Raw genomic sequence first — 10987 nt, forward strand, 5'->3', positions numbered from 1 at the left:
TCACTACATTGCCCAGGCTGGTTTGAAAATCTCGGGCTCAAGCAATCCTCCCACTTCAGCCTCCTGAGTAGCTGGGACAACAAACATGCACCAACGCACTCAGCCTTCATGTTTTGTATTTTAAATATATCCACTGCAGCTATTTAAACTTGTGAGAAAAAGATAAATACTGCTTTAAAACGTGCTAGGGGATTCACAGTTTCAACTGAACACACAAAGAATACACAATCAAGAATGTCTGAAGATCACTGCACATATTTAATCAACGGCACACTCAGTCTAGAGACCCAGGGGACTCTTCATGCCACTGAATTGATTTGGAGAACGAGCGTTTGACTTAGGAAGGAATCAGGGCTTGTTTCATTCTTGGTTATTCTAGAAGAAGTCCAAATTTTAAGTTTTTTAATAACTGCATTCTTCCCTAAATCTATACCCTCTAACCTTGACTCTTACAAATTAGCTATCTCGGCTTTTTATTTAGACTGTGAAAATTTCTAATCAATAATCACTCTCCAAAGAGCTCAATTTCAAAATGCACCCATGCTTTTCTAGCTCCAATGTTCCTTTGTCCTCACCTCCTTCAGAAGCCCATACCTTTTTACTACTTTTCTTTCACGTCTGTCTCATTAGAACTCTATTTCCTGATTCCAGGTTCTATTAAGCTGACTCAAACTGAAATCATTTGAAAAAGCACAAGCAAAAGGCCTTGGTTTATCAGGTTTATCATATAAGCTGAAGTATCCAGTCAACGGTTAACCACTACTTTAGGAAGCTCAGTTACGAACACACTTCCCAACTTAGATTCCCAACTTGGATATGTGCCTCACTTAAATTCAGCTTCATGAACACAACTTGTTTCCAGATCATAAGAAAACTCAAAATCAGTCACAAAAACAAAGGATTGAAGTATACAAGTTACAAAGAACCACAAAGGGCCACAGAAGAATACTCTGGCATTGCCCACTGCAGAGCCCACTTGAAAAACTCACCAGTAGGAGCTATGGAAGGGGGTCTGCCTCGTTTTCTTTTGGGTTCCCTCAAGTTTTCTTGTGGACTCTTCACAATGTCATTTTCAGGTTTCTTATCCACTTGGGCATCTCCAGAATACTCCCTGTCGTTTTCTGAAATGTTTTCCTTGTCTTCCTTCTCGTTCTTGGGAAGACTTTTCTCTGACACTTTCCCCTTTTCAGAACAGATTAACTTTCCTTCTTTATCAGGCTGCTTGGGTCGCTTTTCTGTCTTTAAGGGTTTATCTTCTTTGTCTTTCTTCACATTCACTGTGGCTTTTCTCTGTTCTTTAAACTTCTCTCGTTTATCAGGAGATGATGAAAGACTTTTGTGATCTGTTTCTTTAGGCCTAGCATTACCCACAATATTCTAAAATGAGCAAAATAGCGATGAAACACTTCGTGATTACTTGTAAATACAAAATTAGGAATTTCTTACAAACGTATGAAGACAAACAAAGAAATTAAAACAGGACATATGCCAGGTCACATACACAAAGCACCACTGACAATATCCACCTGTACTAAGAGTTGAGAACCAATCCTTAAAACAATTCAGTTATTCTGGAGACAGTGCAGTCTCCCTTATTATGACGAATAAGTCACTAGAAAATAAAATTCTGGGCTTTCGTTTGTTTTTGTTTCTGAGACAGAGTCTCTCTCTGTTGCCCACGCTGGAGTGCAGTGGCACAATCATGGCTCATGCAGCCTCGACCTCCCAGGCCCAAGCGATCCTCCCATCTCAGCCTTCTGAGTAGCTGGGACCACAGGCATGTTTCACCATGCCCAGCTAAGTTTTTTATTGTTATTTTTTGTAGCAATAGGATCTCCCTATGTTGCCCAGGCTGGTCTCAAACTCCGGGGCACAAGCAATCCTCCTGCCTCAGCCTCCTAAAGTATTGGGATTGTAGGCATGAGCCACCATGCCTGGCCTTAAAATTCTGGAAAGCAATCTTTCTGACAAAGGTGTTCGAAGAAAATGCCTTTATGCTCTGTCCTTATCCCCAGCATGACTATACTAACCCAGAGCTTTTCAGAGGCTAGTTCAGTTTGCCAGCATGTGCTGATGTCTTGTGTAGAGAAATAACAAAACTGATTAGTTTGCCAGCATGTGCTGATGTCTCGTTTAGAGAAAAAACAAAACTGATAACTGGAAGCTGAACAGGAAAACTATAAAGATTATCCAACCCAGAACCAGGGTCTCTGCTTCCTCTACCAGGTAAAGGCTGTGCTCAGTTCAACAAACCACCTACCAGGTTCCTGAGCTACTTGGAGTTTTTGCCTATTGGTAGGAAATACTGCTTCTTAGTTACGTTCTCCCTACATTACATTCTTTAAAATTCACACTAAAAATCGAAGGTCCTCTACTGTGACTGTTTCATAATAATGCCAGGTCTGAAAGCTCTAGAGATTCCAAAACTATAATTAAGTTTATTTGTGTGCATATCTCTCTTCTAGGACCTCAAAAGAGCAGAGACCACCATACTATGTTCATTTGGGATCCCCAGCACCTAGCACACACTAGGCACATAGGTTTTCACTGGAAGCAGGAAGCAGTACCTAAATACTCAACAAATAAAAGTTTAATTTGTTCTACAGGGAAAAATAATAAACAAGGAAATATTTTTTCAAGTCCCCCAAATTATTCTGAAAGTAGCCAGGTTTGAGAACAGGCATTCCGGTAATGGCCAGCAGAAATATAAATTGAAATTGCCCTTCTTGTTGGGGGTTCGGGGAGGAGTTGGCAATTTGAGTCAAAACTAAAAACGTTATACCTCTGAACTAGAATAAATCCCTAGAAATAAAGTTAGCTAAAAGAATAATCAGACTTGTGTACCTGGATTGACAAATATCCTTAATGACCATTTGGGATTTGGTTACACAAAGTACAGTTCCATACATATTACAAAACACTACATAGCTGTGAAAAATCATATTCTCAGGATATTAAGGAACTTGAGGAAATGTTAGTTAAAAGAAAAGAACAGTACTATATTAATGTACTACAACTTCAGTTTTGAAAAGAAATAGATACACACACATATATATGTTTAATAAAAAACACAGAAAGATATACACACCAAATTGTTAAGCCAAGTTATACACCAAAGTGTTAAGAACAATTATATCTGTTTGATGGAATAAGAGTTTTTATTTTCTTTGTGCTTTGTACTTTTCTAATTTTCTACAGTAAGCTAAAAACAAGTGTTACTAATATAGAGACTATCAAAACATTTATAAGACAGTGCAGTTCTACAGAAAAAAAAAAAATCTCCATATATTCTAATAGTACATGAAAAAACCTTTGAAATTGCCCATGACAGATAACTGTAGCCAAACCACTGTACCCTCTTGGAAAAGAAGCCAAGTCCAGGAGCCATGGGCCTGTGCTTAAGGGCCTACTGGGCTAAGGTCAGATACTCAGAGGCCACTGGGAAATGAGAAAGGAAGCATGGCACCCAAAAATCCTCACCGGGTAAGGCACTACCTCCAAGCCAAAGCACTGTGAATGCTATCCATCAATTTATTGAGAAACACAGAGTAAATAGATGAACAATTGTTATCTGGAGCCCTGGACTTCCACTTGGGAAGATTCTGGATATAATCTGCCAATTCTGGACAACTTTATAATTATATCCTCTGTATTAACTCGTTCCACAAACCTAACACAAATATTGCCAAATTTAAGGCCAAAATAATGTTTTAGACTACTATATGGCTCCTTACGAGAGGCAAGTGATCAAAGAAAAAGCATCATCAGGGCCAAAGCTTTATGTAATAATAATGTTAATTTTCTGAAGAAGAAAATCAGCAAAAGGCCAATCAGCAAAAGGTAACCTTTGAGGTTACCTCAAAGGTATCATGTATCAAAATCCTTTGAAGCAGCTAGGCATGGTGGCTCATGCCCTGTAATCTCAGCACTTTGGGAGGCCAAGGTAGGCAGATCACCTGAGGTGAGGAGTTCAAGACCAGCCTGGCCAATATGGTGAAACCCCTGTCTCTATTAAAAATACAAAAATTAGCTGGGCATGGTGGCGCATGCCTGTAGTCCCAGCTACTCGAGAGGCTGAGGAAGGAGAATTGCTTGAACCCGGGAGGTGGAGGTTACAGTGAGCCTAGATTGCACCACTGTACTCCAGCCTGGGTGACAGAGCAAGACTGCATCTCAAAAAAAAAAATCTTTAGAAACTTACGATTAGGCCGGGCATGGTGGCTCATGTCTGTAATCCCAGCACTTTGGGAATCCAAGGTGGGCAACTCACTTGAGGTCAGGAGTTCAGGACCAGCCTGGCCAACACAGTGAAACCCCGTCTACTAAAAATACAAAAATTAGCCAAGTGTGGGGGCACACGCCTGTAATCCCAGCAAATTGGGAGGCTTAGACTGGAGAATCACTTTAACTTGGGAGGCAGAGTTTGCACTGAGCGGAGATCAGGCCACTGCACTCCAGCCTGGGTGACAGAGAGAGATTCAGTCTCAAAAAGAAAAAACTTACAAATATACATACAGAAGAATTCATTAAGAATCTGTGATAAGTAGAATCATTTCATCATCACAAAGACACAACAGAAGGCCAGGCACAGTGGCTCATGCCTGTAATCCTAGCCTTTTGGGAGGCCGAGGGGGGCAGATTGCCTGAGCTCAGGAGTTTGAGACCAGCCTGGACAACATGGTGAAATCCTGTCTCTACTAAAATACAAAAAATGAGCTGGGCATAGTAGCACGCACCTAGTCTCTGTTATTTGGGAGGCTGAGGCAGCAGAATTACTTGAACTGGGGAGGCAGGGAAGCTGCACTAGGCCAAGATTGCACCACTGCACTCCAGCCTGGGCGACAGAACAAGACTCTGTCTCAAAAAAAACCCAAAAACACAACAGGTTATAGCATCACCAAATATTGTCACATCAACTGCCATCCAAGCAGATGAGTAACCGGTTACGATGCCTCAGTGGTAAAACCTTTACTAAATTGCTAAATTAGCTGTCTCAACAGCTGAAATTAGTAATAATCAGGATTTTTAAAAACACCAGTATCCAAATTTTGATCTCTATTTTCCCCTCAACTATTAATACATAAACACAAAAAAGACAAAAAGGGGAAAAATCATGAAGAAAGTAGGCAACACTTCTAGATGGCCCATATTTATGCAAACCATATTTCCAGTATCAAAACTGAGGCCCCATGCTCAGGCAAATACATGCATGGTGACTGGAACGACAGGATACCAAATTCACAAACCAGGCACATCTAGCACAAGTGGCTGTCCAATCTGTGCCAAATGATAGCTCTGTAAACAACCAAGTAATGGTCCTAAGCTAAAAGACAGAGCTAGATGGAGAGAAAACATACTGGAGGTCTCAAGCAATTCAACAAGTTCCCTGTGATGGCTAACAGCTCTTGTGCGGGGCAGGGCACAGAGAGAAGACAAGAATAACTAGACATTGTTGAAAAAAGATGACGAAAACAGAATATAGGCAATGGTATCCAAATATCTGGCACTTTTGAAAAAAAAAATATCTGTTAAAAGGAAACAGTGGCCGGACACAGTGGCTCACATCTGTAATCCCAGCACTTTGGGAGGCTGAGGTGGGTGGATCACCTGAGGTCAAGAGTTCGAGACCAGCCTGACCAATATGGTGAAACCCCGTCTCTACTAAAAATACAAAAAAAATTAGCCAGGCATGGTGGCATGCGCCTATCATCCCAGCAACTCAGGAGGTTGAGACAGGAGAATTGCTTGAACCCAGGAGGTGGAGGTTGCAGTAAACTGAGATTGCACCATTGTACTCCAGCCTAGGTGACAGAACGGGACTCTGTTTCTAAATAAATAAATAAGAAACAGCAAAGAGACAAATATTTACAACTTCTGAAAACTTGTATATTATTTTCTGGTGAAATTGTGTCAGATGGAGGAAATAAACACTTGCCATCATAAACAAATGTAATGTCTTTATTTGAGGAAACAAAACTACAATGTTAGCATTATTCATAACACAAAGCACAAAACCACATTTCTCACCTGATCTTTGGAAAAAGCTTTGACATGAATATGTTTGACAGTCTGAACTACTCCATCATAAAATTTCACAGTGTAAGTACCTAAAATTCAAGAAGATATCATGATTTTAACTCACAATTTCATGAAAGTGGTAACTTTTCAAAGTATAAACATAAGGGATCTCCAACTACATTAATCTCATAGGCATTTAAAACTGTTTAAGTATCATATTCAGTCTTACTTATGTCCAAGATAACAGTATGCTTGTCTTCATTTCTTAGTTAAGATTACACAGTTTTCTACCTACATAAATTGAAATCCATCAAAAAAATAAACTCACTTTTAGATGCTTCATTAAAATAAAAAAAAATTGCACTGAATTTAAGTGAAGAACAGAGAGCAGTAAAACAATTAAGAATGTGAGGAAAATGCAGACTTATTCCTTGGTGAATTTTTCACTTTTATAATTTAATCTTTATGTTCTGGGATCGGAGGCAGTAATAGCTCTTAAGTTTCAAAAGGAACATCATGGCTCACGCCTGTAATCCCAGCACTTTGGGAGGCTGAGGCAGGTGGATCACGAGGTCAGGAGTTCAAGACCAGCCTGGCCAACACAGTGAAACCTGTCTGTACTAAAAATACAAAAAAATTAGCCGCGCTTGGTGGCAGGCGCCTGTAATCCCAGCTACTTGGGAGGCTAAGGCAGGAGATTCACTTGAACCTGGGAGGCAAAGGTTGTGGTGAGCCCAGATCCTGCCATTGTACTCCAGCCTGGGCAACAGAGCAAGACTCAGTCTCCAACAACAACAACAAAAAAAGCAACATCATATTCTGCTAAAGGTATTGGGTTTCTAGAGATGTGTTCTATTTCCACATCTCAAAATCCATTTGAATTATCTTCATGATACAATGTTTTTAAAATAGAGACTTGGCCAAAACACAAAACGCTTGCTGCTACATTGTTAGTTTTATTTTGTTACACTGTTAGTTTTTTCCCAATAGAAAAAAAATTGTTCAAAAAAGATCCTTCCCTGCTAAAAACCTTAAGCTGGAAACCCAAATAATCTTATCTTCCCAAATAAGGTGTCCAACTACAGAAGTTCTCATTAGTCGCACCCAAACAACACTTTCAAATTTTGCATCTTAGAACCAATTCATGCCCCACCCATTTTTGCCCCAGGGATTTAAAATAATAATCACAGTTAATCTTGTCAAGATTCAGTAAACCATTGGTAATCACATAATGGTTTCCACTAAACAGGTTTTTCTCTGTTTAGAACCAATTCCCCCAACCCCTGCAAAAAACCCTGAGGTCTGGGAGCGGAAGATTGCAACAACAAAGTTAAGACCTGGTTTTCTCCTTCTGGTACATTCTCTTCCCACACCCCTCCACCGCCAGTCCTCAACAGGGCCTAGTCAATGGCTAATCACGGCCACAAAATGAAGTCCAAAAGTATTCAACGTCCAACACAATCTGAGCCCAATAATTTTCCAAACCTTATTTCTCATTACCACTATCCAATACCCACCAACTCAAAGTGACAAGCTACCCACTGAAACTGCCAGTGACACTTCTATCTCCATATCTGTATTAAACTGTTTTCCTTCTGGGAATGTGCCATTCCGTGATCTTTAAGTGCCCGGCTCAAATACCCACAACAGTTCTGTAACAGCTTCCTGGCTTTTCAGCTACTAATAATTACCTCCTGATCTGAACTTCTTAGGCTCATTTGGCACCAGCCTACAGAGCTTCAAACTTAGGTCTACCTTCATATAAGTACAGATCGCAACTCAAAAGCAGGCTCTTCAAGGCCAGACACCACATCTTAGACCACTTTCTTCCACACACAGTACCTGCCTCAGAGTAGACCAGTGCTTCTCAAAGTGTAGTCCCATAGCAGAAGCATGAGCAACTCCTGGGAACTCATTAGAAATGCAAGTTACCAGTCCCATCTCAGATACACTGAATCAGCAACTGGGAACAGGGGACAGGAATATGCATTTTTAACAAGTCCTCCAGGTGATTCTGATGTACACCAAAGTCTGAGAACCACTGCCATAGACAATTAGTAATTACCTACTGACCTTTATTCCTGGTATTTACAAAATAAAGGTGATTATTAGTCACAGGTGTCACCAATACATAAAGAAACTAGCTAGCAAGACAGACAAAATTCGATGTTCTCACTTATTTGTAGGAGCTAAAAATTAAAACAATTGAACTCATGGAGATAGAGAGTAGAAGGATGGTTACCAGAGGCTAGGAAGGGTAGTAGGTGGGGGGCGGAAATGTCGATGGTTAAGGGGTACAAAAATGTTAGAAAGAATGAGTAAGACCTAGGTTGCTAGCACAACAAGGTGACTACAGTAAAAAATAATTGTACATTCTAAAATAACTTGGCCAGGCGTGGTGGCTCACACCTGTAATCCCAGCATTTTGGGAAGCCGAGGCGGGTGGATCACTTGAGGTCAGGAGTTCAAGACCACTCTGGCCAACATGGTGAAACCCTGTCTCTACTGAAAAAATGCAAAAAACATTAGCCAGGTGTGGTAGTGGGCACCTGTTATCCCAGTTACTCAGGAGGCTGAGGCAAGAGAATCACCTGAACCCAGGAAGTGGAGGCTGCAGTGAGCCAAGATCATACCACTGCACTCCAGCCTGGGTGACAGAGTGAAACTCTGTCTAAAAAAAATAAATAATAAAAATAAAATAACTACATAATTGGATTGTTCGTAACAAAGGATAAATGCTTGGAGTGATATATACTCCCACTTACCCTGATGTGATTATTACACATTGCATACCTGTATCAAGATATCTCATGTAACTCATAAATACATACACCTACTTATGTACCCACAAAAATTAAAAATTTAAAAAAATTTAAAATATAAAAAAAAGAAACTGGCTAGCAAACAAGATATAAAGATATATAGTTATGCCTGGTTGGGTTAAAACATCAGCAATTAGATGACACCACCAATTAGATGAACAGGCTATGATAAAAGGATTAGAGCATAAAAGGATAAGAGCATAAACAATTATCTACACAGGCAGCTCAGCAATGACTTACAAGTACTTACAACAAAAGTCTGGATTCCTGTTTTTCCCTGACTATACTGTGAGGGTGTTGGCAAGCAAAGGAGTTATGATAAACAATGCTATGGAATTCTAAACAGACCCTTCTCAAGCAACCATGGTGCAACTCTGACAAGTCTGGGGACAGAGATGGGGGGATGGGAGTTTTAAGACTCCCGTTATCTTGAAATCTTAAATATTATGTGTGCCGACAAGTCACCCAAGACTATATTTTCAACTATTTTATTAACAAAGTTAGTTCAGCATCAGTTACATCAAAATGAAAACTGTTGTTTTTACAGGCATTTCCAACATCCAAAAGTCAATATTAAGTAACGTTACCTAACAGTCCAACATTTTCAGCTATTTGGAGTTAATTTTGAAGCTTACTCCTAATGGCAGATTCCAGAAGGAGGACTTACATAAAAGGAACCTGAGTTCCATGATTAAGTCTGAGACAGCTATCATTGGAATCCAAACCTGTCTACTGACCTCTGACCAATTTTTTCCCAGCACCCCACACTGCCTGTTGCTCAGGCTCCTCAACCTAATTCCAAACCACAGACCCAGAGTAGCACCGGCCACTCTGAAATGACCCAAACTACGGCCAAAGGTGCTAGGGACGACTATCCTTAGATATATCTAGGTCTTTGATCCTTTTAACTTCCAAAGGATTACCAAGGATCATCTTGAAACTTTCTCCTTTAATCATGCTAAACACAGCCCAACTTGGGCTTCAATAATTCAGAGACAATAATGGACAACAGAGAGGCCAAAATTTTGCTTTAATGGTTTCATGTATATTACTAAAAGATTGTCTTCCCATGGAATCCTCCCATAGGTGACTAGTAGTTCTCCTGTGGCCACAAACACTATCTAACAAACATGTAAATGAAGGAACTCAAAGTAAGTGTATCCTGTTCTATCTGCTCTAACTTGACTTAGAAGGGCTACCTGCCTCAGACTCCCTTGAGAAGCTTTTGCCCTTAGACTTTAAGATGAAACAAAGCTTCCTGGCCTTGCCCCTCTGAGGTTTAAGGACTCAGCATTGCAGACAATCCTATAGCAGTCAGTAATAGTAGAAGTTTCTAAGAACAAAACTAGAGATGCATAACAAGCTCATGTTCTCTAGGACCAAAGACACAGGGATACTACAAGGGTGATTTTGGATTGGACAGATTTATGTTGCTCATGAAATCTACCACAACTAATATTCCAGGGCCTCTTTTTTTCTTAGAAACAGGGTCTTCATCAGCCGGGTGTGGTGGCTCACGCCTGTAATCCCAGCACTTTGGGAGGCTGAAGCCGGTGGATCACCTGAGGTCAGGAGTTCAAGACCAGCCTGGCCAACGTGTTGAAACCCCGTCTCTACAAAAATACAAAAATTAGCCGGGCATGATGGTGGGTGCCTGTAATCCCAGCTACTCGAGAGGCTGAGGCAGGAGAATCACTTGAACCTGGGAGGCAAAGGTTGTAGCGAGCCAAGATTGTGCCACTGCACTCCAGCCTGGGCGACAGAGCAAGACTGTCTCAAAAACAAAAAAGGGTCTTCGTCACCCATCCTGAAGTGTAGTGGTATGATCCTAGCTCACTGCAGCCTCAAACTCCTGGGCTCAAGCAATCCTACTGTCTCTGCCTCACAAGTGGCTGGGACTATAGGCATGCACCAACATGTCCAGCCAATTTTTTATTTTTTAATTTTTAGTAGAGATAGCAGGGCATGGGGGTCTATGTTACCCAGGCTGGTCTCACACTCTTGGCCTCAAACAATCCTGCCACCTCGACTTCCAAAAGCACTGGAATTACAGATGTGAGCCATCATGCCCAGCGTCCAGGGCTTCTTTTCTATCTCATTCACTCTTCGGAAGTCAGATTATTTCAGAAAGCCACAGATGGAAAACA

At 40.8% G+C, this 10987-nt stretch overlaps 1 protein-coding gene across 2 annotated transcripts in view; it reads right to left on the minus strand.

Annotated features, from left to right (window-relative positions):
* The window catches only part of PHF20 (PHD finger protein 20), a 228733-nt gene that overhangs the window by 116817 nt on the left and 100929 nt on the right, over positions 1-10987 (minus strand). For both annotated transcript variants that reach the window (XM_011972373.1, XM_011972374.1), the window contains exons 5-6: positions 6028-6107; positions 990-1377 (exon numbers count right to left, since the gene is read on the minus strand). In XM_011972373.1, coding sequence (XP_011827763.1) covers positions 990-1377; positions 6028-6107 — 468 coding nt within the window. The remainder of the gene's footprint in view (positions 1-989; positions 1378-6027; positions 6108-10987) is intronic.

Source organism: Mandrillus leucophaeus, unplaced genomic scaffold (genome assembly GCF_000951045.1).
Source record: "Mandrillus leucophaeus isolate KB7577 unplaced genomic scaffold, Mleu.le_1.0 Scaffold129, whole genome shotgun sequence".
Classification (NCBI taxonomy): Eukaryota; Metazoa; Chordata; class Mammalia; order Primates; family Cercopithecidae; genus Mandrillus; species Mandrillus leucophaeus.